This window comes from Podarcis cretensis, assembly GCF_951804945.1.
Source record: "Podarcis cretensis genome assembly, chromosome: 1".
Classification (NCBI taxonomy): domain Eukaryota; kingdom Metazoa; phylum Chordata; class Lepidosauria; order Squamata; family Lacertidae; genus Podarcis; species Podarcis cretensis.
This window is the reverse complement of record NC_137170.1, coordinates 100,876,116-100,903,507: the sequence shown is the minus strand read 5'-3', so window position 1 is coordinate 100,903,507 and position 27,392 is coordinate 100,876,116. Positions and strand designations below refer to the sequence as shown.

Sequence of the window (27,392 nt, the reverse complement as noted above, 5' to 3'; positions counted from 1 at the left end):
CATAGGAAGGAAGCTAGATGAGTGATATTCCTTCTTAGGCACAGCTGGAGCTCTCTCCTCCCTTGCCATCCTAAGCATCTATAGTTCATTTCTCTTATTACTCAGGTATGTAGTTGTAATTATGCAGATACCTCTGGTCCATGAACAGAATAAGATTCAGATGAACATCTGGAACATGGGTGGGGAACCTTCTTCAGCTCAAGGGCTGCATTCTCTCAGTCAACCTTCCAGGGTCCACATGCCAGTGGTGGGTGGAATAGACACAAAGATGGGTGGAGCAATGAGTGTGATTCATACCTTTTTCTTTCTTTCTTTTTTTACACAGTAGAGTACATTCCACCCATACAAAAGTCAGTGGTTTATACACCCACCCACCTCTCCATCTGGGAAAGTGAGAGGTATTATGATGGAGCAAGGACACATTGCAAACACTCTAGAAGGGTGCAAAGCCTGTTGATCTGCAGAGAGTTCTAAGGGCCCAGAGAGCTGCATTTGGCACCTGAGCCTGAACTTCCCCACCCATGGAATAGAGGAAACAGGTTGTAGGTGGAGTCCAAATGTCAGAACGGTTTTTAAAAACAATGGGTGTGTTTTTCACAAAACAGTGCTTATCAGCAGAACCTGTTCCAAATAGGCATGGGATGGGGTGTTCTGTACAGCTCTGCTTTCCACTACACTAACAATGACAAGTCTCAATTAACTGTACATTATGACCATTTCAATACATGTTGAAAACATGCCTGGGAATGAAAAGTAGGGACCTGGTGCATTTCCAGTGCACTTCACGTATGGCAATGCCTGTGCTTGAAAACAATCATATTCCCTAGAACAATGGGAGAAGGTCATTACAGAGGGCAACATCCCTGAGACTGTGAAGGCTGCAAAGCACAGGTTTCAGAAGGATCCAACTGGCATGAGGGTTCATTATACAAGCAGGCATCACTCTTACACTGTTGACCCCAACCAGTCTCAACAGGCTACTAGAGCAATTGCAAGAACTCTTAAACAGACCCTACTGTCACAGTACGTAGAAAATGTTTTATTGAAGCTCCAGTTCTGCAGTGCACTCACAGGCTAAAGATGCTCCCCTAATTTGTTAGGAAAGGCTTTATAGACTCCAAAATGTAGCAGGGTCACATCCCACTAGAACATGCTTTTCTGCTTTCTGAAGAAACCATTGGAGCAGAGAGAGTGAAGGCTGCATTTTAGCATTCAGCCGATACCAAGGTGTCTGCATTCATCACTTTTGACCAGAGTGCAGAAATCCACCAGGTTTCAATTTAAGTTGGAAACACCTGTTGCTACGTACTCAGTCTGTACTTATTACTGCAGGATGCCTTCCACGTGCACCACAGTACTGGTAGAATAGATTTGTTGCTCCGGCCTTGCTATCTGAAATATTTTACGTATTTGTATGGCCTACTGAAAAACATATGCATACATATATAAATATCTTGTATGAGATATGACATAGGCAATAGAAATATAAACAATACAAATATAAAAGCACATGAAACCCAGTACAAGCACACAGGGGCGTAGTGTGGGGGACCTGGGGGGTTGCCCCTCTCCTTGGCTGGGGAGCACCATGTGAGGATGTTGCCAAGGCAGCATTCTTGTGGGCCCAGCAGGCTCCCTCTGTGCCCCACCACCCTCAGGGCACACCCTGCACGCCCAACCCAGGCGGCAGGAGCATACTCTCTGCTGCTGAAAACACAGTAACATAAAAGAATGTCAGCACCGGTATAAAACAGAACAAAAAGAGGAGTCTCTAATGTAAGAAATTAAAGCTAAATACAAACCTGATACTTTGCAGGAAGGCCCCAGCAAACCTTTACACAGCAACAGAGACTATGATGCTGCTGCAATGCAGTTTTTATAAATTAAAAAGCCTGAAAGATTAAAAAGGTTTTTGTCTGGCACCTAAAGGCATTAATCAAGATGCTAAGAGAATCTTTTCCAGGGAGGGCATTATTTAAGGGTCACTGAAACGACCCTTTCCCTGATCACCATCTTTCTCATTAGGTGCAGGTACATGTGGCAGAAAGCAACTTTCAGGCAAAATAGTCACAACTCATTTAGGGCTTTAAAGGTATGGCCAACCTTTTGAGTTTGGCCTGGTAATGAATTGGAGGCCAACATAGCATTGGCCCTTATTAATAATTTAGTTGTTATATTTTGGACCAGCAGCTGAAGTTTCTGGACAGGGTTCTAAGACAGCCCCATTCATAGGCCATTGAAATAATTAATGGAGGAAGTCACCAGAACATGGATAACTGTCAGAAGACTATTTCTGTCAAGATATGGGTGTATTTGATTGACCACCCAGAGCTGCTTAAAAGTCACTTAGACCTCAATTTCAACTGACAATGCTAACTCTAGGACCACTTCCTGTCAAACAAACCCCTCCCGCCAACAGTGTTTTTGTATTGTCTGGACTACATCTTAGCTTATTGACCTTCATCCAGTCCACTAGTTTAAAATGCCCATTGTTTTTCCTTGATCAGATGAAAAGGAGGTGTGGAGTCGGGTTTCATCTGCATACCGGTCACACCTCAGCCCACATCCCTAGTTGACTTCCTCCAGCAGCTTTGTGTAGATGTTGGCTAGCATGGAAGATGAAATAGAGCCTTGACAAATCATATACAGTATCATAAACACCAAGGGGGATCCATGGTTTCCCTGTATGCTTCTGAAGACAATCCATTTAAACAGAGTGTATACAGGAAGCAGGGTGGTATATAACTGCCAAGGGGAGTGTTAACCATGAGATTTTAATGTTGATTTTAAAAATTGTGCCATTTTAAGCACCAGCTTCTGGAATTGACTACCCAGGTGAGAGCAGAACCAATGTACAGTGGTACCTCGGGTTAAGTACTTAATTCGTTCTGGAGGTCCGTTCTTAATCTGAATCACCACTTTAGCTAATGGGGCCTCCCGCTGCCGCCAAGCCACTGGAGCACGATTTCTGTTCTCATCCTGAAGCAAAGTTCTTAACCTGAAGCACTATTTTTGGGTTAGCGGAGTCTGTAACCTGAAGCATATGTAACCTGAAGCGTATGTAACCCGAGGTACCACTGTAATGCAATACCTCCAAAGCCTAACCCAGACAACCTATTTAGGTACTAAAAACTGCTGAAAGGTTCAACAGGATCAGCAGGGTAACAACTACCACCCACTCAAACACATTGTTTAGGAAGGGGATGTTTGCAACCAGCCAATAGTAGTTCATCATGCTTTGCAGAAATAACTCAGTGGGACCTAACACTACAAGCTGTGGCTGACTGTGATTTGTAAATTCCAAAAACTTGGAAATTCTAGAGGGAATAGTAGGCAGTGCTATTAAAACCTCATGAAAAACATAATGAAGCCTTTATTTTTATGCGCTACCCATCATTTATCAAAACTGCTCATCCTGCCTTCCTAATAGTGTTGTGTATTACACGACTACTGAACTAGCTGATGAATGCTGATAAGCAGGAAACTGGCTCTTTGTAAATACAATATTGTTGTTTAATGATGCTGTTAATACTACTGATGGCTCTTAAAAAACAACAGCAGAAAACAAGGGGAAAAAAAGAAGTGCTTTGCAGTGGTAGAGCACATTCATGTTGCTTCTTGGATCTATTTTTCCCATGTGGGGAATTCTTACTCTTTCATTTTGATGACTAGCCAGTCAGGTGGGCTTACAAGAGGGAAGGAGAGGACATCTAAGAAGCAGCTAGTACTTGGAAAAGGGGTACTATTAAATGTTTAATGTCAATCCTAGACCAACTTACCTGGGAATATGGATGGAAGGATCTGCCAATGTTGGTTTTCTCAGTTTCTCATTTTTCAACTCTTTGTTCTTCACATTTTACAGCAATTTGCATTCTTCAAAAAAATCCTCATGGAAATTCATCGGCATTTTTTGGGTGAATTTCTCCTAATTTTCATATGATGTTTTGATTTAGTACTACCTTTGCAAGCAGATTTCCCTAATATAATTAATGTTTGTATGTTAATTTTCACCAGTATCTTATTTTTGTTTAATGAAAACTTTCCCCTAATACATGCATTTTTTCAAAACATTGTTTGGTTGAAAAATTGCATTGCAAAATTCTGACAAGTGCGGATTACTGAGGACTGCTGTGTTTCAGTTTGAATATTGTTTTGGAAAGTGGACATTCAGTTTAAATCTGCTCCAAGCCTTTCTCCACCACTAGCTGGCAGTAAGCCCCACTGAACTCCATCAGATTTACTTCTGAGTAGACATTTAGAGATGCTCAAAGACACAATCATTCATCTGTTTGTTTGTTTGTTTTTACAAGGCAAGGAAGGTATACATACGTGCTTTGAATATATCGATGATTTAGATTGTAGTCCTCAACATACTAATAAATTAGCACATTCAACAATGTAGATCTTTCTGAAATAATAGGATTGCACAGTCAGTGAAATTGCATCCACTCAATCTGCTGGTCTGTCCTTGCATGCAGGGAAAGTCTCTAACTCACAGAGGGTTTTGAGACCCATCAGCTACCCTCACCTGGTTCAGCTGGTCAGTCTAAGCCATTTCCCGAGATGTGGCCTCTGTCACATGCTGACAGCTTCTAGGAGCCACAGGTGAGAGTTGAGTGCAGGGTGGGGACCAAAGGTAGACAAACTACCCCGAAGGAGGACAACAAGTCCCTCACCAGAGGTACTACCCCTCCTCTAACACCCCATACATCCCGATGAGAAAGAACAAATGAGAAAATCCTGCCTTCACAAATATGAAGCAGATATGCAATATCACTTATTTTATTTTGCAGTATGAAACTAATAGCATTTGTGTGTGTGTGTGCAATCCTGCAGGACTTCATTTTGAATTTATTAGTAGCTGCTAGAATGACCTTTGCCAAAACCTGGAAGGCTCACGCAGCTTCCCATCAAAATCACAACAGTTACAGAAGGTAGAGGCGCAATGCATTTTGTTAGGGTGACAGGTTATGAAAGGGCTCCTACTAAATTCACAACATTAAAGCTGCAATCCTACACACACTTACCTGGAGGCAAGGCCCGGTGCAGTCGGCAAGGGCTTACTTCTGAGTATAGGACTATATTGCATAAAAGCCTCGATATCCAGCTAAATCATATATAATAAATCAACCACCAGTAAGTGATAAAGACTTTAAACAATCACATCCATGTATCATTTGATTTTGATAACAGTTTGAATTTAGAAATTAATGTGTAATATGTTTATAGTCAAGGTGTTAAAGTAGAAGGGAAACTCCCTATAGGAATAACTTGAATAATTGTTATAATAGTTCTGCAATAGTCACAATGTTGATTTTAAAAAAGAAAAATTATTTTTATTTTTATTTAAAGCATACTCCAAGATCTGTGCTGCTTACACTCCTGTGAAAATATATATGACAGGATTAAAAAAAAAAGAACAAAAAAAAATCACATTTAAATTGTACCTGGTTTCTATATGTTCTTTGTTTCTTCGTTTAAAGCACAACACATATATTCCACTCTTCATTGAATATTTTCAAACCCAGACTGGGGAGCAGTAAATCAAAACAATAAAACATACATAGAAAATTACAATATATAAAAATTACAAAATTGTAAAAAGATCCATTACATAAAAAGAAATTAACAGCTGCATCATAAGGCAAACAGAGCTAAACTACCATTAGAATTCCCAGTTTAACCAAATTCCTGGGTTAAGACAAAAGAACATTCAACACTCTGAACTAAATGGTCCCAATGACAACCCCATTCCACCTCTCACCTATGTGAGCCCACTGACTCCTCCTCTGTCTCATACAAAGAGGGGTCCACTCTGCGCCAACAGACTCTCACTCTGCAGCTTCTGAACAAAGTAAAACCTTTTGCCTCCACTCTCCAACCCACCCAGACTCTTACCTGCATCCACAGAAAGAACCCTGCAATCCCTTTGCATAATAGCAACAGAGCAAAAGAACAGGAAGGTAGCAGTAACCCACAGCTGGTGTTTCTCTCTTGTTCTTGGTTTTGAAAATACCCATGGGCTTCAAGGTCAGTAAGGAGGAATGTGCAGGTAGAAGTTCTGCCCCCTCTTACCTCTCTCCTTATATGCATTTTATACACATTCTTCCACTAAAATAACATTTTGTGTGCTTTTTAATGCATTCTTCCCCTGAAATATGCATATTTGTTCACATTTTTTCAGTAAAAATGTGCAATCTTATGCACGTTCTTTGAACTGAAATTGCATTACAAAATCCAGTTGGTATCACCTGCATTCCTATTCACGTATAACTCCTGGATTGGTGAATTAGGCTGGTCTGCTTTAAAATGCTACCTCTGTCCCTACTGCAGACCGTTGAAACTGCAGAACCAGTATGGCTAATGTTGTCCGCACACAGAATGGAATAATATTGCTTGGGGGAATTGTCGCATATCCTATGGCTTTTGCTATTATAAGGATGATCTGTAGTAATTCTTGAACCGTCAAAACAACAATCAATGGATGGCTTATCAAATAGCTTCCGATGAACATCCCCTTGAGCAACATTCAACAGGAATCTTTGATCCTGCTCAGATCCAAGTCCTCAGAGGAACACCTTTTATTGACATATTTTCCCCACACATACACACTTATGGGATCACTTCAAGTGCCACATATATGAGATTACCAAATATTATGTTGGATTAAGGGTATTTTCAGAAATCCCTGATCAGCCTTCAGCATAAGCTATCTAGGATGAGTGTATGGAGCTTAAAAGCAGTAACTGCAGCGTGGAGCAATTTTGTGACAGGGTGACAGATAAGTGGTTGCAGTTGCTGTGTGTGTGTGTGTGTGTGTGTGTGTGTGTGTGTACATATACAGTGGTACGTATATACATATACAGTTACAAACGCTTTGGGCCACAAATGCTTCAGGTTACAGACTCCGCTAACCTGGAAGTAGTACCTCGGGTTAAGAACTTTATTTCAGGATGAGAACAGAAATTGCGCAGTGGCGGCAGCGGGAGGCCCCATTAGCTAAAGTGGTACCTCAGGTTAAGAACAAGTTCCTGTATTTAGAATGTCAGCTTGGTGACATATGAATGCTCAGAGTGGGATTCCAAAGGACGTGCGCCTGCAGGTAAAGCTAAAGAGAAGTAATAAAAGCAATAAAAAAAATTATGTGCATGCTCATGTACCATAGTCCCACTGCTACATGTTTGTTTCCCTCATAGAGCATCCAGTAGAGATCACAGATCTAATGAATGGGGGTTTCTGTGACGTCCGGACATCTGACTGTAGCAGAATCCACGTGTTTGGACACAACTTCAGAGATTCTTCTGATCTTCATTGTGATGTCACCCGGATGACTGTAAGCAATACAGAAAGGGGCTCTCTTCGTCAGGGACCTTTACATATTCTCTAGGTCTATAATTTATTGAGCACAGACAGCAATGTTTGCCATAGTATTCAGTGGCAAAAAACATTGCATTGGGAGATAGTGGCATGTCCATAGTACATTTCTGAAAATAAACCCACAAGCTTATCACTGGGTTTTCCCACAAAAAGCCACAGTTCTACAATGTTATACTGCAGTGTGAAAGGAATATTAGACATCAGGACAGAAGTACTACAAATATCATCACTAAAACACATGCAATAAACCCCATGTCTGAAGCAGCCTGAGTCTAAGCCGGCATGGCTCTAATACTGTGAAGCTGGAGAGATAACATGAATCTCAGCTGGTCCTATTTCTTGTTTACTGGCCTGCATCTAGTGGTTTGATTCTCTTAGTCTAGTCATATGTGTATATTGCCTGTTATTATTGGAACTGGAAGTGATAAGTTTTCTTTCTGGCATGTACACTTTATACAATTGGTGTCACATCACCTCAAGATTGGTCCATAAGTGAATCAAAACCATGCAATCTCTTCCATTTCTCTGTGAGCTTTTATCCCAGTTTTACCCTAGTTCACTGATGCTTGAAATCACAGTATTATTATTTCTCAATTTGGTGCATCTGGAATCTATACGCTTGGTTGTATTTCTAAATGCATTTGAATTTTAAATATCATAGCTAACTATCCAAGCTTCTGGATACGCAGCTGTAGTCTACAGCTGAATGGTGGACTATTAAGATTATTATTCTACATCTTAATCATGTAATATGATAGCTTTATAAGGCTGCATATAAAAGAATGTATGGTTAAGAATTATTGGGATGAGAGGGGTTCTCCATCAGAGTGTTTCAAAATTGGATTCATTACAAAAAAGTCTTTCCCAGTGAAGCAGAAAGATACAGAACTTTCTGAAATTGTTTGTAGAAAGTAGACTTCTAGGTGGCAGGATGTATCCTACAATCCTAGAGATCCACATAGAATATTTATGTACAAATAGACTGTGTTGTGAGCCATAAGTTTCATGAAGGGCATGTCTAGATCCCATGCATTTGAAATACAGAATCACACAAATACTACCAAATCCAGCATCAGTCAGGAATGCTACTGATAGGATGACACAATCAGTTTGTCCCACAAATTACATTCCTTCAGATGTTGTTACATGAAGTTGCTCCAGCTATGGGAATGTGGAAATGGCACTTGCCACAGAAGATAGGATTCAGGCATTGAAATAACATTTCCAGTTTTGACATGGGGAAGTTTTTAATGTTTCATGTTTCGTTGTGTTTTTAATATTCTGTTGAGAGCCACCCAGAGTGGCTGAGGAAACCTTGCCAGTTGTGTGGGGTATAATAATAATAATAGTAATAATAATACTGCCATCAGCCAAGATAACTGAGCTGCGAAGGTCTGATCCATCCATTTTAAAATCCAGTTCCCAATACCATGAGGAACTCAAGTTGCTCTGCTTCAGTTTTATATTAAAAAAAGCAATTTTCCAGCTCTCACCAAAGTAGGGGGGGGGACTTGAAAACATAAAACCGAGACTTCAAATATTACAGTTGCCCCCCCCACTTAAAATGCATTTCCCCCCCCCCCCCCCCGAAGACTTGACATTGCATGTTTAGGTTTTGAAGCTTTTGCTATTAAATTCTGAAGGGCACTGTTTCTAAAGTCACTGACAGAATAGTGTAATCAGCAGGGTGTTTGCAAAGGCAGATCTAGGGGAGCATGATCGGTTCGGTCACACCAGGCGTGGAGCTTCTGGGGCGCCACAGCTATGACTCCCAATGGAATGTGAGAGATGGGCGGGCAGATTTTGGCATCACCAGGAGGCCACTGAAGTTTGAGACACCAAGGTCTGCCACTGGTGTTTGTTTTATGCATAAATACATTACAACACCAGCAAATCTTAGAGCCAGATTTGACACCAATTATGATTATTATTTAACAGAGTAAGCATAGGGTTAGTATATCTTCCTTCCTTCCCTCCAGCTACCTAGAGAGGGGAAGGACTTCGGCTCGGGGGTAGAATATCTGCTTTGTATGCATAAACTTCCAGGTTCAATCTCCAGATAGAGCTGGGAATGTGTTTCCTGTCTGAAACCCTGAAGAGCTGCTGTCAATCTGTGACAACAATACTGAGCTAGCTATGGTTTGACTTTGTATAAGGCAGCTTCCTGTGTAACTACATAGACTATGTGTTAAAGAGAGGTTTCATGTAGCGGTGCTTTTGAGAGGAGATATCACAAAATGGACATCCAGGTTGGATGTTCTAAAAGGAAGCCTGAGATATCCACCAAAAGGAAACTCATCCAAGCAAGTAGGAGATTCATCATTGCTCAAGTAGGTGCAAGTAGGAGATTCATCATTGCTCATCAACTGGCGGGGTGATAATAATAATAATAATAATAATAATAATAATAATAATAATAATAATAATTCTACCCCGCCCATCTGGCTAGGTTTCCCCAGCCACTCTGGGCGACTTTCAACAGAACATTAAAAACAGTATAAAACTTCACACATTAAAAACTAAACAGGGCTGCCTTCAGATGTCTTCTAAAAGTCAGATAGTTGTTAATTTCCTTGATATCTGATGGGAGGGCATTCAGCAGGGTGGGTGCCACTACCAAGAAGGCCCTCTGCTGGGTTCCCCATAACCTTGCAGTGAGGGAACTGCCAGAAGGCCCTTGGCACTGGACCTCAGTATCCGGGCTAAACGATGGGGGTGGAGACTCTCCTTCAGGTATACCGGGCCAAAGCCGTTTAGGGCTTTAAAGGTCAGCACCAACACTTTGAATTGTGCTTGGAAATGTACTGGGAGCCAGTTGTAGGTCTTTCAGGACCAGTGTTGTATGGTCTTGGCAATAAAGTTTGCAAAATTGGCATAATCTCTGAAGCATTATAGTATCTGTTGGATGATACACCCCATTTCATTGTGCTTATACCAATCAGATTTGAACATATTGAATTCCTTTGTTTTCCTCAGGAGTTCTATTGTGTCTGCTGTGTTAATCCACTTAACACAGCAGCACATCTGATCAAAATCTTCCATAAAGAAATTTTTTATATCCATATAGATCACTTGAAATTTACAGTAAGTACATGTAGACCTGCAATAAGTCACAGACATCTTCCTGCTCTGTTTCCTGCAGTATCACAATGGTGAATGGGTATCCAGAGAACATGAAAACACCAAAGCAACGTTTCTGAATCTGACAACGGTGGACTGTCAGATCCCACCTCTGAACAATACAGGAGCAGGAGTTGTTCGTTTCATGATGGATGCTGAGCCTTATGCAAGATGGCAAGTGAAAGTAGGAATTTCTTGTGCTACTAGCAAAACAATTTCAAAAGACATTTCTCAAGCAGCGTGATGATAAAATGGGAGATTACGGATTTCTTCCTGCTAATCACTGTGAATAGGAGTGCACACGAGAGCAAGAGATCTTTAGTATTGCCTCATAATAAATAAGAAAACAAAGAAATAGCAGAAATTACAGGCATTGTGGGCATTTTAATAAGTAGGCTTAAGGTGCAAATTACAATCACTGTTCCTAGTAATCACCCTGAGCTGATATAGTGGGTGAATCAATTCTTAATCATCTGCATTTCATTTCAAGAGACACGGCTGAAATTCTTGATTAGGTCACAAGTGCAGAATGACTTCAGCTTCATACTGCTGCCTGTTGGGGGCCTTTCTGGCTCATATCCTCCATTTTGAAATTGTTGTACAGGATAGCTCTACTCAAAGAGATGGCAGAGAACGATGCTGAATACCTGGGGATCTTCAGTTTTACTGTAGCTGAGCACAAGTGGCTTTTCCGTGAGCTGCTTCTGCACGGGGGTGGTAATATTTGTGTGGCCCAGCCACATGGATGTAAGCCAAACTTACCATCCTTTCCCACAGAATTGACATGTGTGCGTGTGGCACACCCAGAATGCACTTCAGCTTGCTAATTCAGTGGTTGGAACCTACCCAGGTCAAGAGCACTCCAGACCCTGAGATCTAAGGGTAGCCTCTGGTGTCATGGGGGGCAGTGGTCTTCAGTGATGTTATTAAGCACAACACACTAAGCATTAACCACAGTTGTGGAGAGCATGTCATTCAAATAGAAAAACACAAAGTCTAATAACGGAACAAACATGTCACCGATCAGAAATTAAGACAGAAAACCTAGCTAAAAGGGTTGTTGCGATGCTAGCTGTGAACTGCTATTGTGAACAGCCAGATAGGACAATGGTGCCACAAGTGCAGGACTTTCAGGCTCCCAAATGCAGAAGTGCTGGCTTATTTATTTACTTGTTTCATAAAATTTATGCACCACTCGATTCACCATAAAGCAGTCTAACCAAATGATGAAACAATAAAATTGAGGGGGGGAAATCACAATCATACTTTACAACATTGAAATACCAAAACATATTAGTTACCTCAACTTTCTAAGCACATGGGTTTGAATGTTTTTAGCAGGCACATTGCAGTCAAGGTGCCTGCTTGATCTCAACAGGCAAGGAGTTCCAAAGTGCATCTGCTGCCACACTAAACGATTGAGTCCTTACAAATGTATAACAGGTATTATCTGGCACCTGCAGTAGTGCCAGTTCCACCTATTGAAGTGGTTGAGTGGGCACATGTGGGGCAAAGTAAAGTAATATGAAGTGAAGTAAGACATATTGCACTCTAAAGAGAGCCCCATCACACACCCACACCCAAAATAGACCTATGGAGTCAGAAATTACCAAAGTTCATGACTGGTAGACCTTGACATATTTGTTTCACAATTTTCTAGACAGGCAGCCAAGAAGATGCCTAATACTCTACCCTGGCTGCTTTATAGGAGACTTTGATCTGCCCGTGCTCCTCCAAAGCACAACAGAATAGTTGGGATGATTTATGTACATTTTGTTTTATTTTTTTTATTTTTTTTGCAGTAGCTTATTAACTTTTGAAGAGGAGATCAATGTTTATTTTTGTTTTAACCAAAGCACAGCAAGCAAATGAATGGGGGTTATTTGAATATCTTATTAGAGGCTGCTAAAGTCCTAATCATTATTAATGTTCATCTGTTTGATCATTAGTGCTATGCTGAGAAAATGAACATCTTGAGGGCTTTAGTAAAGGAAAGAAATTAAGGTTAAAATTGCATTAAGAGTGATCAGTTTATACAGATGAGGTAGTGCTTTTGCCTGCAAAATGGCAGGATGCTAAACTAATCCTTCTTTCTGCCTCAGAGCTTGATTCGCTTAGACCTAGAATCCATTTTCAGCACCAGGAGTTTGTATCAGTCGTATCATCTCCTACACTAACATTATCTGGGACCTTTATTTCTATATATGTTAGCTCATGCGAAGACTGGGTCTGATTGAGTGCAGAGTACATTGACCCACCCCATCAAATAGCTACATCCAGTCCCAAATAGAAGCATGGCTTTCCATTTCAGATTTGAGCTGCAGACCACACACTTTGCAGATTAAACCCTAGCTAGAGACCCTTGAAATGGTTTTCCCGCCTTATTAAGATGGCTTGTCTATGAAGAATGTGGCTAGGGAGCCCCTCTTCTAAATCAAATACTGAGAGAATTGAGTTCATTCTTTAAATTATGTTAAGTTATGCTAATTCAGTTTCAAATTCTCTGAATAGATTGTAAACTTATTTCCTTCCTTTGAATTGCAAATGCTAGGCAGTGCTATATCCTCACATACCTCGGTCCCACCTGTTCACACCTGAGTGGAACAGGTAGTATTTTATCAGTTTAAAATAATATTATGTTTCTGGAATAGTTCACTTAATGCTGATTTTTTGTGGCATGTCCCATTCTCTGTTCACCAGGAAATATCAGTTGTGTGTGTTTAGCTTTACATGAGTTTTCTTTCTGTTGTTTGTGATTTTTGCCTCTCCTTTTCTCTTCTCAATCTCTTCTGCGCCTCACAATGATGCCTTCCATCTGTTTAATGCCGTGGCTGTTGTTACCCACTAGACCTACTAGGGTGTCAAGGAGGTGATGGGTGCATGGCCAGTGGAGACACCGGGGTGTGGCCAAACTGTCATGGGTTTCTCTCCGTCTCTTTCTCTCTTGAAAAGATACTGTGAAGAATTGCATTTTTACAAATATTTAGTACCTAACTAAGCTATGTGCCATGATTACAGTTATGAGATACAAAAAAAAAATAAAAAAATACACACACACTTATTCAAGTAAATTTTGCTCAGAGTAGACTCATAATAATAATGATGATGATAGCAACAAAACATTCAGCAACACTGAGTTGAAAGAGGATCATGTGGTGGTCGTCTCCACTCCTTTCATTTGTGGGGATGTAGGAAGCAGTGGCAACCTCTTCAATTTTGGTGGTGATGCAACCTCTTTCTTTCGTGTCTTCTCGTACCCAGGCTAAGTAGGCAGATTCAGTGCTTCCATCTGCTGTGATGTTTCTAAAGGGGTAGCAAAAGTGGTGTGACATGGGTTGCCAGCACCCAGGGTATTGTGCCTGCTAACCAGGGGACCATTAGCACTCCCTGAGTCCTTTCCACCAGTCCAGTATTGATAAAGTCAGTGAAATACTCTACCATGGGGGATGCGGGTGGTGCTGTGGTTGAAACCACTGAACCTCTTGGGCTTTGCTGATTGGAAGGCCAGCAGTTCGAATCTATGCAATGGGGTGAACTCCTGTTGCTATCCCCCAGCTTCTCCTAACCTAGCAGTTTGAAACCATACCAGTGCAATTAGATAAATAGGTACTGCTGCAGTGGGAAGGTAAACAGTGTTTCTATTGGCACTCTGGCTTCCGTCACAGCATCCCGTTACGCCAGAAGTGATTTAGTCATACTGCCCACATGACCTGGAAAGCTGTCTGCGGACAAATGCCGGCTCCCTCAGCCTGAAAAGCAAGATGAGCAGCACAACCCATAGTTGCCTTTGACTGGACTTAACTGTCCAGAGGTCCTTCACTTTTACCGTGCTTGTATCTTTAATGTGCACATTTGAGATATTTGCCCCACCAGCCCCCGCACTCAGCCCTGCAGCACCTCAGCGACCAGCAGCTTCCCTATGCAGAGATACTGGGGTGGTGGTGGGACTCTCATTCTCCCTTGGCACCACTCCCTTGCCCCAACTCTCTCTGATGATTGGTCTATGACTGATAACTTACTTCTCCTCCTGTTCCATGTTGTCACCACCGCTAGCAGCACCAGCTGGCAAGGGGGCAGTGGCATGGGGTGAAGATCCTCAGCACTGCCTGCCAATAGGTTGGAATGAAGGGGCAATAGCTCGGCGGCCTACACAAGAGGCAACTGCGGCACCCATGAGTGTCAAGAACAGTGGAGAGCAGGGTGAGGGCGTGAGTATACAGTGGAACCTTGGGTTACAGAAGCTTCAGGTTACAGACTCCGCTAACCCAGAAATAGTACCTCGGGTTAAGAACTTTGCTTCAGGATGAGAACAGAAATCATGCTCTGGTGGCGCGGTGACAGCAGCAGGAGGCCCCATTAGCTAAAGTGGTGCTTCAGGTTAAGAACAGTTTCAGGTTAAGAACAGACCTCCAGAACAAATTAAGTTCTTAACCTGAGGTATCACTGTATTTTTAAAGCCCATGCAGGGACGCCCTGGCAATCAGCCGTTGCTCAAATCCACTCCTCAGTCTGCCCACATGAACATTGGAAAGGCACGCTTTTGAAATTTTGTACCCCTGTGGCCCTGCCCACGCTACACCACTGGTTATAAACACTCAGGACAAATGGACCTCTTAATCTTAAACCAAGTCAGAGCAACCAGTTATCCAGGGCTTCAGGTAGGAGTATCTTCCAACCCTACATGGAGATTCAACTGAGGACTTCTGCAGGCATCTCCTCTGCCACTGAGTTCTGACCCTTGAATAGCACCTCTTATAAAAATCGGAAAACTGAGAACCTATGTTAAATCCCCATAAACCAGAACTTGCTTTCCAAATTCTTGAACAATGAGCATAAAGGATTTTTCTCTAATGTAGAGCAGGAGGGCAGATAAATTCTTACACTATCTTGTCCAACTGAATGCTTAGCAACTATATCCAGATGCCACCAACATCACGCCAATCATGTGCATTCAGATATTATGTGAAAAGTAAAACTGGTTATGATGTGCCAAAATGTAGGGCCCACTTTGTTTGTTTGTTTGTTCCACTATTCTGTCACCAGCTAAACTGCATGGCTTCTGTGCCTACAGGAAATACATACAGCAGGGGTGGGGGCAGTATCGGCCCTGATTTTCTGCTCATTTCCCCTTAGATTGAACACTTCAGGCCTTACATCTTATGAATGAATAGCTGCACTGAGTATGGAAATCCATCTTAGGGGGAGTCAAGGGCAAAGGCTGCCATACAGAATCATCTTCCTTTGAAGCAGGCTCAATAAAATCTTGTTGACATCTATGAGATTCCTCTAGAGTAAATGTTTTATGGATTGCAATCAAAATGTCTGAAGCAGGATTTATTGTTCAAAATTGTGTCAACTTGAGTAAGAAATTTACAGGAAGAGGTTAAACAGAGCACGGCAGTTATCAGAAACTCCAGATTTTATCCGAGTGAAAAGATATTTTGGTAATAAATGAATGGCTTTTCAGTTTGCAGCATCAAGTGATTTGTTAGCTTGCAGGAAAGTAACTTGCAAGTGGTTTAATTTATCTTCTTGGCAGACATTTAGTTCAGGGGTGTATTGGGCATGTGCTTTAGAATGTGCAGACAGTATCTGTATGGAACATGATCACATAAAATGATATGATATATTTTTTGTATATTTTAGATTTCTAATGATGGTTTCCAGTACAGTAATTCAAAAGTCCTGACCTTGTATGACGGAGTCTGCCAGGATTGCGAATTCCATCAAAATGGGCTTTGTAAATTAAAGGTAATTTCAAAGCACTTAGAGGTTTAATACAGAACATCCATCTTTTCCTTAACCCTCCGGTTTCCCTGGATTGCCTGTGTAGCTTGACAAGTGTTGGAGAAGAAAATGTGTTTATTGATCAGCTGGGAAGCTAAATATATTTTCTTCCATTCACTTGTAAATTATGCCCTTTTTATATCAATCGTCAGGAAGCCAACACATTGTACATAAAAAAACATTTCTTCTAAATTAACATTTTATATTCACAAAGAATTTAGCACCTCCATGCTGGAAATGTTCATGGAAGTAAATGAAACTTGGAAACAGCAGAGGTTCTGTAATTATCTCAAATAAGGCATCTTTCACACTCAGAAGATTCTGGTTTACAGAGAGCCTTTGCTGGGACGACATTGCTCTCAGTCTCCACAAGCAACATTTCTTTGTAAGACATGGTGTCAAATTCTTACCAGTCCTCTCAGATTTACTGGGGGTATTGCAGCTACCAATCCTATTACCTCTGGGCCTGTTATCTTCAAGTATAGATGTGATTGCCACAGCTGAGAAACAACTCTCAACAACTACACAGGCGCAAAACTGCTCTGTAGTGACTTTTTAACATTAGCACAAGGTCTACTGTAGTTTGATTTCAGACCCAACTCTGATAGGTACTTCTAGCAGCATTTTATTTTATTTACACCCTGCTAAGTTCACTCTTTGACCCTTTACACCCTGATGCAGCCTAGTCAGCAAACTAGCTACATGGTTCTATGCCATAAATTCATTAATTTTGTAACTTTCCCACCTGTTGGCTCTGTCCCAATTGCATTATGTGAAGCAATGTATTTTTAAGGGTTATGCAAAGCTCTGTGGTTTAGTTATCATTCTTGTTGTTGTTATTTACATTATTTATTACGTTATTTATTTATTTATTGTTTAGAAATGAGCATCCCGGGATCAAATAAAGAGATGTTATGAAGCAGATTAAAGAACAAAAAAAATTACTTTTTTAAAGCAAATATATGACTTATTCAGGAGGTTTTATTGAAAAAGAAGCATATAATATCATTCTAACTAATATCCTGCCTTGACAGCTGGATTTGGGGCTTGGAGTTGGGTTCCATCCTTACGCTGTTGACATTCAACTCCTATTTCTTCTTGCTATCAGAATCATGTGTGGCTGCGCAGATTCTGCACTGGTGCTCAGCCACTGTAATGGACTGGATGAAGGCTAGTCGAGGTGGAATTAGATCAAGGTGCTATGACTTCTTGAGCTTGGGAGATAAGCATATGGCCAGTTCTCTATGGGGCTGTGCTCCCCTTGTAGTCTAGAGGTACTTGTTGATTCTTCTCTGTCATTGGCGATCCAATTACAGATAGGTAGCCGTGTTGGTCTGCCATAGTCAAAACAAAAAAAAATTCCTTCCAGTAGCACCTTAAAGACCAACTAAGTTAGTTCTTGGTATGAGCTTTCGTGTGCATGCACACTTCTTCAGATACACTCATCTGAAGAAGTGTATCTGAAGAAGTGTGCATGCACACGAAAGCTCATACCAAGAACTAACTTAGTTGGTCTTATTGGCGATCCAAGTGACATAGAAGGCTTTTTCTTAGTTCCCAGCTGGTTGGCCAGTTACGGCTGTTCCTATGGCCTTGCCATAGTAATTCATGCTCTGATAAGCTCCCAACTGGATAACTGTAGTCCACAGGGTGGCTCTTGCAGACCACTTGGAAATTGCAACTAATCCAGATGTAGTAGTTTAGCTTTTGAGTGGAGCAACTAGCTGGAGCCATGTTCATACAGTTCAAAATCTGCATTGACTGCCAATATACACCAGAACATCATACTTAAGAATGGTAAAGATCGACAGATTAGATTCTAGATCACTGTTCATTCAGACGAGTCTGTCTTTTAGCTTAGCAGAGGCGAATAATATACAGCATTACATGAAGCATGTAATTCAAAATTTACAACCATTATCCCCTCATTAAGTGGGAACACCTATGCACTAAATCACCAGCTCCCACACTACCTGGCTATTGGCCATGCTGACTAGGGATGATGGGAGCACAACAACATCTGATGGGTACCACGTTGGCTAATCTTGAAGATTCTCAGCCTAGCTCCACCCACCTGGTGTGAGTGCAGCTGGTGAATGTTACCAAGTGGGATAGAGCTCCAACATGCCAGTTTAAGTGTTATTTTGCAAGCCACTGTTTATCCCATCACTCAGTCTTTGTTTATTTTCTAGAGGGCACCAATTTGGGTGGGTGATGGAACTTGCAACCTAGTAGGGAATGCTCAGCTTAGGAGTGGTTTTATGCCACTGCAGCTATCTGTTTGGAGGCCCTTTGAAATAAAAAAAGGGGGGAGTATGTAGAGAAGGCTGGGATTTTGTATGATTTGCCCACATGCCTAGATACATGCTAATCTCTATATGGTAGTGGATGGCACTGTGGCATGGTGGTGTTCACCTGACCTCCATACAGCTTGGTTGCTGTTCCTTATGGGGAAGGGTGAGGCAAATGGGGAGGCCAGGACAGTGGAAATTCACCAGCAGGAGTGCCAGATTGTACCGCACCAACTTTTCCACTGCCTCTCCCTTCTCTTTCCCAGTAAGCAACATCAGTCAGTGAGTGCTGCCACCCCACCAAGCCATCTGCTGCTAGCTCTGCGAAAGGACTCAATTATTGAACAATGTGCATTGTGTAACATCAGCAAGCCCATATAGAGGGAGGACTAGAATGCGCCTGGGAGAGAGAACTGCTTTGTTTTGGGACTGTTGTTCAATATGACCTTTTCATGTATGTCTTCTTTTAGTATGCCTTGTCCCCGGAGAAGCAGCATGGCTCTAGGCATGGGGAAAGTCATGGTGCTTAAGTTAAGGCAGGCAAGAAGGCTTGCTAGTCCTGAGGCCATCACACACACAAATGGAAATGACTGAAGCACGTTGTTGCATCCCATTATAACCAAGGATTTGTGCTGTTGAATGGGGATATGTGGCATTTTCCCCTTTACAAATGGCTTCTGAGCAGATTGGCAATTTTAACTGTATGTGAATGAAAGGAGAATTTTAGGATCTCTGAGCAAACAGTTTCACTTTTTGTACTGGGTGATAAAGCAGCGTTTCCTCATAACTGTAGTCATAGAGTTCTGTCATACAGAATTTTAGCTATTATACCCTTAGAGAGGAGCCCAATTTCAGCAGGACCAGATAATTAATCACTCTGATAACAGGTGTCTGGGATTAATGATCTTGTACAACATGTTAGTGATTTTCATATGATTTTTTGTTACAGTGGCATTATCCGGCAGCCTGAGATAAGCCATTCACAACTACAAAAATCTCACAATGAAGCTGGCAAAGCCTGTGTCATTACAGCAATTTTTAAGAATGCACTTGTATTCTTCCCCAAGGCAACAGAGTGCTAGCATTTAAATTGCTGTCATTTCATTATTCCTACAGCAAAATATTTCAAGCAATTACTTGCTGCTAATTTATCTTTCTTCCCCTTACTTGCAGGAAAACGCTTGCAATATAGATGGATTATGTTATGCAAAAGGTGATTCTAGCCATACGAGTCCTTGTCTTCTCTGTGAACCAGATATTTCCAAATTCACCTGGTCTATCAATGAAAGTAAGCCTAAAATGCATAAAATGTTTCTATGGTATTCAGGTTTTGATGCGAAACCAATCCGGTGTTTTTGAGAGAGGGATATTCTTTCTCTGGACCTGTATGTTGTGTACATTTCTAACATTTCTCTAGGCCAGCATTTATTAAGCTGGTGTCATCCTGATGTTCTGGATGACAATTCACATCTGTGCTGTCTAGGCTGTGGCTGATAGGTATTTGTTCAGAATATCTGGATGACCCCAGATTGGCCAAGTTTTTGTAGGATGTAATCTACAGTGGTACCTTGGTTCTCAAATGGCTTGGCTCCCAAACAAATCAGCTCCCGAATGCCGCAAATGCGGAATTGAGTGTTCCAGTTTGCGAATGTTTTTTGGAAGCCGAACATCCGATCTGGCTTCTGATTGAGTGCAGGAAGTTCCTGCAGCCAATCAGAAGCCACGCCTTGGTTTTCAAATGGTTGTGGGAGTCAAAGAGACTCCCAGAATGGATTAAGTTCGACAATCAAGGTACCACTGTGCTTTCCTTGGAGAAGGCAGATTCTCATTAATAGGAATATGTACATTTTGGACCCTGATGATTATGCAGAGGTTCCAGGTGTGTGCTCAGATATTTCTGAGCAACATCATGGGGAATGTTTTTCTAGGACCAAGGTGAAACTGTCAAGCTTCTTTGTTATTTTTGCTGTTCAGTATTGTTTATGCAATCTTTTTATATTTATACTGGCTTTTTGGGTATGTTAGATTTGCCATTGTGATGTTGTTTTATTATATTATGAAATTGTTTCGTACTGCTTGATTTTGAAACGCATCCCTGTTTTCTTTGTTGCAAGCTGCTTTGAGAATGGTGTCTCTGTGTGTGAAAGCAGCATGCAAATAAAATTATGAATGAATATATTTTCACATCCTTTGAAGACAGAATAGTCTAATCTGGAAATATGAACTACAGTGATCAGGTGACTTATTTTCCATCAGCAAGGAAAACCAGTAAATGATACTTTGGGCCATAGCTACCACATGGCAGTAATGCTGGGTCCAACAGTATCCCTGAATCACACAGTGATCCTTACAATGGGGTGACTTCACCCAAAACAGATATGCCAAGTCATCCTGACTACTGAGTTCCCTGCAATCACTAACTCTGTCTTATCCAGACAGAGTTTATTCACTGTCCTCAAGTCCGCCACTGATGATATACATCAATTGAAGGATAGCACTACACATTGCTTCCTGTATTTAAGAGTTAGGTCAAGGCATTCGTTAATCCATTTTATGATACATAATCTATTTTAAGAGCATGGTTATATTACTTTGATGTTTTTATTGAGAGTATTTTTTAATTGTATCTAAGTTCTTATTGACTAGGTTCTTAACAGACATGATGACTGTTTTCAATTGGAATGCACAGTATAGTTTAAATGTAAAATAAATAAAAGCTTTCCTGAATGCATTGCTCAAGTTTCTCAAACTTGCTGGTAACTGTTTTTGACTAAAATGTTCTAGAGGTATTTTATCGTCTTTGTCAACTGCTGTGTAACATTAACCGTAGCCACCACAATCAAGTTCAAATGTTAAGTGTATGCCACTAAAATGATAACATGTGTGCCCTTGCTGCCCAGAAAGAGGGAGAAACGTGGCAGAGAGACATCCACACCATACATTAAAAGTGCATTTATTTATGAAAATATTTTAATCTGCTCTTCATTAAAAAAAAAATCCAAGCAGTTTACAACATCCGTACAATCAAATACAATAAAAACCTCATCAACTACCTATTACTGAAATATATTTTTTTGATTGCCTGCATAAGCTTAGCAGCATAAAAAAGCTTTCAGCAGATGTTCAAAATGTGAAAAAAGGCACCTGCTGAATCTTTCTTGGAAGAGCCTTTCCAAGAACTGGGCCAAGAACACTAAAGGCTTGGTTTCAGGCCACTGTCAGATGAGCCTCACAAACCTTGGGATGACCAATGATGCTCCTGCTCCTACTACTTTAACAGTCATGGCTTTCCCCAAAGAATCATGGGAGCTGATTCCCCCTCACAGAGCTACTATTCCTGACACCCTTGACAAACTACAGTTCCCAGGATTCTTTGGTGGAAGCCATGCGCTTTAAATGTATGATGTGAATGTACCAACAACCAACAAGACTGTGACCAGTGATGTATTTTTGCCAGCAATTTTCTGGTGGTCCAGGTGGTAGATGTAGTTTGAAAACGGTTGTCTTATGGAATTAGAACATTCTGCACATTATTGCATCTTGCTATTTTGCTTAGATAACCAGCCGCCTGTGTTCCAAGCCCCAGCCAGCCAGCTTCTGACGTTTGCAGGAGAGAATTTTGTGTACCAACTGCTAGCAGTGGATCCCGAGGGATCAGCCGTGCTGTTCATCTTAGAAGGCGGACCTCCAGAAGCCACCCTCTCTCCTGCTGGCCTTCTCATTTGGAAAGTCAGCTCTGCCGAATCAGAGAGCTTTGAATTCACTGTGTCTGATGAATGCAATGCCGAAAGCAGGCACTCGGTTCAGGTAGGAATAGGGAACCCTTCAGAAAACTGGTTTATCACACTATCCGTTGCTTCCACTATAGCTAATAATTTGTTACTGTCTTTAAAAAGCTAAGACTTCAGCTGTTTTCAAGTAAGTGCATATTATCCAACATGACAGTAATGATCAATTAATCTAATAAATAACTCGGATAACGTAAAACCCATATATACAGCGAACAAGAGAGGGTACTATCGATTGCTGTCTGAAAGAATACTTTTGCCGAGCCTCTTAATGGTTCATTAATCTGCTTTAAAATTCACTGTGTGCATTTGGATCTTTGAAGAAAAGCACATAACAACATAAAAGACCAGGTTTTCGCCATAAAGGGGAGAACATAATTCATTTGCAATGATATTTTTAGAGGTTCCCATGCTCTTATGTCGTTACTCCAGAGCCTCGGCTCCCTGGCAGTGCTTCTCTTCTGCTTTGTCTTTATTGCAAGGTGTTCCATTAATCCTTCAATAGGGTGGGCTAATGAGGTAAATGCATAGGAGGAAACTTACAACCAGAAGTGTCTCGCTCACAATGGATAATTGTTAAGGAGCCTGGAACGAGATAAGTGCAGGATAAATATTAACCCACAACACTTGATACAGAATTTACATGGTACCGCACCCAGACTTACCTGGAAATGCGTGAAAAATAAATAAATCAAGGATTAGATTCACAGTCTGTATAAGGCCAAATGAGGTGTTATGCCAAATACACAGCTGCCACTGAAAATGGCAAGTGTGTGACTAACTTTCCCCTTCCTCTCTGCAATGCTAACTGTGTCCTGATAGTTCATCTTTATTTAGTCCATGCCAGCAGCCAATGATGTGGCGCAGCAGTGGGGAAATGCAGGATGTTGTGGCATTAGGAGATGAGCAAGTTCTGCCAGCTATTACAAAGGTGCTGGGAGGCGATGCATACCTTCAGTTTTCAGTGGCTATTCCATATTTCTCATGTTGCATTAAGTGCCCCATGTAAGTGCTGCTTCTAGTAGACATGCAACAAGAATGGCAACAATAGAGAGGTCCTTTTCAGTAGTGGGATGCTCTCCCCAGCGAAGTTCACCAAGTACTGACCATATCTGATTTTCTTTCTATTGTTTGGTGAGATTTGCTGCTGGTTGGTATTTAATGCTGACCATGCTGATGTTGTGTTTTCCTGCAGTTTCTTGTAGGATTACTTTTAGAAACTCTCTCTGGTGCTTAATTTTTATGTAATTTTATATCTGTATTGCATTTTTTGATGCAAGCCATTCAGTGGCGTAGCGTGGGGGGTGCAGGGGGGGCCAGGCACACCGGGCGCAACATCTGGGGGTTAGGGTTAGGGGGCGCAAATCCATGGGTTAGGGGGCACAAATTACTTGCCTTGCCCCGGGTGCTGACAACCCACGCTACGCCACTGAAGCCATTTTGAGATCTCTTGCAGTATAAGATGATGAATAACAATAATTTGGCCCTCAGTATGTCTCAGCTACATTTCAGACAATATTTCTTTGTATTTATAATTTCATACTTGGAGCTACAAACCATGGTTACATAGAATTCTAAATGACTAGATCTTGAAATAGCTGTTTTACTAAAAGAAAGTTTTAGGAGGCTGGATACTGAACCCTCCCTTTTTAGAAAAGGTAGTTAGATGCGCCATTGCAATGCAGTGCAAGAGAAAGAAGAAACATCATCCCAGTGCTTTCCTATTTTAGATTGCAGTGAAACCATGTGGCTGCTTAAATGGTGGAACATGTATCACAAACATCAACTTCCCTCCGGGTGTTGGTGAATATCTCTGCATATGTCCCAGTGGATTTGAACAGGAACTTTGCCAGAACAGCCGTAATGACTGCCGATCAAACCCATGTGGGATTGGCTCCTGTATCAATGGAAAAGATAGTTACATTTGTAAATGTCTAGCAGGTTGGAAAGGTAAGCAGAGCTTTGCATTTTTTTCTGGAGTCTCCTTACTGTTTTCTGGTCAAATTTAGAGGCAGTCTATATACTACTCCTGGTGTGTAGAAGTAGTGTCTGGCACACTGAAGCGGTATCTGAATATCTTTTCCACATGGCAGGGTTAATGCAAAGAACCTAAGAATGGACTAATCTGTCAATTTCAATCCCTCATTTTCCCAGTTTTAAGTTTAGTTCACTACATTGTGATTTTTTTCTTTAAAAATCTTCACAAAAATTCATCAGCATTCCTTTGGCTGGTAAACTGCCAGGTAAAATTTGGAGAGGTGCAAATGGATTTTGGTCCATATATTGTTTTGGGAAGTAAAACTTAGATAGTTTTGCATTAAATTGTTAACCAAACCAAATTTCTCTCCCACTCCTTTGAAGCAAGGAGACAGAATCAGTCATTTTCTACTTACTAACTCTGGGACACAGGCATCTGACCACCGTTCCCCACTGCTGTACTTCGTTGCTTAATTGTTGCAGATTAGGTAACACAAATGATTCTGACATCTGACACTTGTGCCTGAACTGGACACCTTTGGAGTATTTCCACACTAAGGCCCTTTAGTACATCTGAGACATTGCTTTTCTCCTATTAGCACAAAATACAAATACAAATTCCACACAGCAGCAAATATACCCCATTTATTGCCTAGCAATATCATTTTTCTGGTCAATGTCTTTCTAATATCTTTCTTCAAGTCAATCAAATTCACCAAAGTTGCTTTCAGCAAATGCTAATTGAAAGCATCTTGGTTGCTAGTTCGGCCCATTTAGTTGCTTCCTCTTGTTCCTAGCTGGGAGATTATAAAAGTCTTATTTGCTCCCTGAGTAGCCACTCTGAATTACCACAATGTCAGTTTCTCTTCCCCTGGGGTGGGGGTGGGGCTTTAATTATTTATTTGATAGGCCATTCAGTCTATAAGTCAGAAGCTATTCATTACCACTAATATATTAAATTCAATCCCTTATCTTGGAGCTTAAACAGATCTCCATTTCCAAGCGGACATCTTCAGCAAGCAAAATAGTCACATTTCCAGTGAAGCCGTGATTTAAGTAATCAAGGCTTTCTAAGAATATGATCCCATGTTAATTTCTGGAGAGAATGAATTTCTCTGCAAAAGGGTTTAAGGCCAATATGTACAATGATTTAATACAAAAGAAGGTGTGCAACAGATGATGCTAACCACCAAGCAAAAGGGGGGATCTCAGTTCTTTAGATTGTAAGATAACAGGGGAATATAGTAATCTTTTAAGCTTGTCCTTACAGTAGCAAATACACTGTGAACAATGGGGGCCCTTCCCTCCATTTATCAATAATCATAGGGAAAGTGATCTGCTTCAGTTACCCCCTTTTCCTTCAGGTTCATGTAAATAAAATATTCACTGTTTTTGCCATTATTTTCCTGTAGCAAGTAGGCTTGGGGAGGGGAAACCAAATAGACAAATGATTGAGTGAAATAGGAATATCTCTCACCTGTTTTAATGGCAGGTGAAAAATTATATGCAAGTGCAGCAGAAAGCCAGCTGGGAAGGTAGATGATTTCACTTCAGGGCAGGTTCCATTACAGCAACAAAAGCTTATCCTTGATGTTGTGTTTATGTCTCAATTCCCCAGAAAGCCATCAATAATCTAATGAGAAGGCAATGCTGTACTGCTCAAGTGACAAGACTGTTTCAGCGTCACTTCTTTACAAATGATAGCAAACAGATAGTAGGAACAAAGACACGAACTCTTTAGAGAGCACCTTAAGTATCATCTCTAGAGAAGCAACTCGTGGAGAGTGCAGGAGGCATTGCTATGCATACAGAAATACAAGGGCAATCTTAATTCCTCTCTGCTGTCATTGATAAGGCAACATTAATTTTGGATGCATGCCAGGGGAACAGGTAGAGGGCTAAAGATTTTTAAAAATGAGCAAGAGCCATGGGAATGCCTGTGTAGAATGTGGGCCCAGAGTTCATTCGCAGTAATTTTAAACTTCCATTCGATACCTTCCCACTGGGACATCCAAATGCATTGACAGATATTTAAAGGGTTTGGTGCTGATGCTCCTTGCCACCATTTTCTGTACATAAAGAGCACAGTGAGGAGCACAGATATCGACAAGTTAAAAAATAAGGGGGGGGGGCATAATTCACAAGGGAAAGCACACCCTTTCCTGCCTACCCTTTGCAGTGTCCTTGTGTAAAAGCTTGTGAAGATTTTCACAGTTGGGGAGAGAAATGCCCCTTTTGCCAAGTTGGGAGAGCTCTAGTCATGTGTGATTAGATGCTCCAAAAGGCTGTTGAGGGTGCACATTAGAATGGACCTTTGAAGAGATGTGGACCTGCATAGACAACACCTGCATTTGGATGCGGATTCAGTCCCAGGCTTGTCACATTGCTCTCCAATGAAACCAACATACAGATAAACAAGGAATGCTTCCATCAGGACTGTGGATGCTATGCATCAAATTGTCTTTCCATTGTGACTGCACTACAATGGCACACACAAATATTTTCCCGCTCTCAGATTGCCTCCATTTTGTTTCCACATTTACATTTTGCCTCTCACCTACCATGTTGTCTACCTTGGGTTGCTAAGATGGCAAGGGCTATCAACCAGAAACAAGGGTGCTGGATTGACCAGGCTAGCCCCTACCATCTATCAAAATGAAAAACAGTGTGTCCTAACCCCTAAGTGTCATGGGCTGAAGAATTCTGATACATGCAAATGCCAAACCTCCCTGCATGTGTCCTAATGTAATCAGTAGAACACTCATCCACTCATTCATTATCAGTACCACAAGGCCTGTGCTCCTTTATGGTTATCCTAGCACCACATGACCTGTCCATCATCTTCTTCCTGTTTTCAAGAAAGTGATCCTAACATCACCTTTGCTTTTTTTCCCTCTGAAAAACCCATATCAGCAGAAACCATAATGTTTATTTCCTAATTTTTAAATGGTTTTTGGGTTCCTGAACCAAGAGATTAATCATACAATCAGAATGATTAATTTGATAACAAAGATATGGCAAAAGCCATTCATAAATAAATCTATTATAGAAA

The 27,392-nt window shown here is 41.1% G+C and overlaps 1 protein-coding gene across 1 annotated transcript in view; it reads left to right on the top strand.

Annotated features, from left to right (window-relative positions):
- The window catches only part of LOC307226379 (von Willebrand factor D and EGF domain-containing protein-like), a 201,864-nt gene that overhangs the window by 91,746 nt on the left and 82,726 nt on the right, over positions 1-27,392 (top strand). The window contains exons 13-18 of the mRNA XM_079995170.1: positions 7,197-7,333; positions 10,520-10,681; positions 16,144-16,248; positions 19,749-19,863; positions 22,132-22,382; positions 24,094-24,313. Of these exons, the coding sequence (XP_079851296.1) occupies positions 7,197-7,333; positions 10,520-10,681; positions 16,144-16,248; positions 19,749-19,863; positions 22,132-22,382; positions 24,094-24,313 (990 nt within the window). The remainder of the gene's footprint in view (positions 1-7,196; positions 7,334-10,519; positions 10,682-16,143; positions 16,249-19,748; positions 19,864-22,131; positions 22,383-24,093; positions 24,314-27,392) is intronic.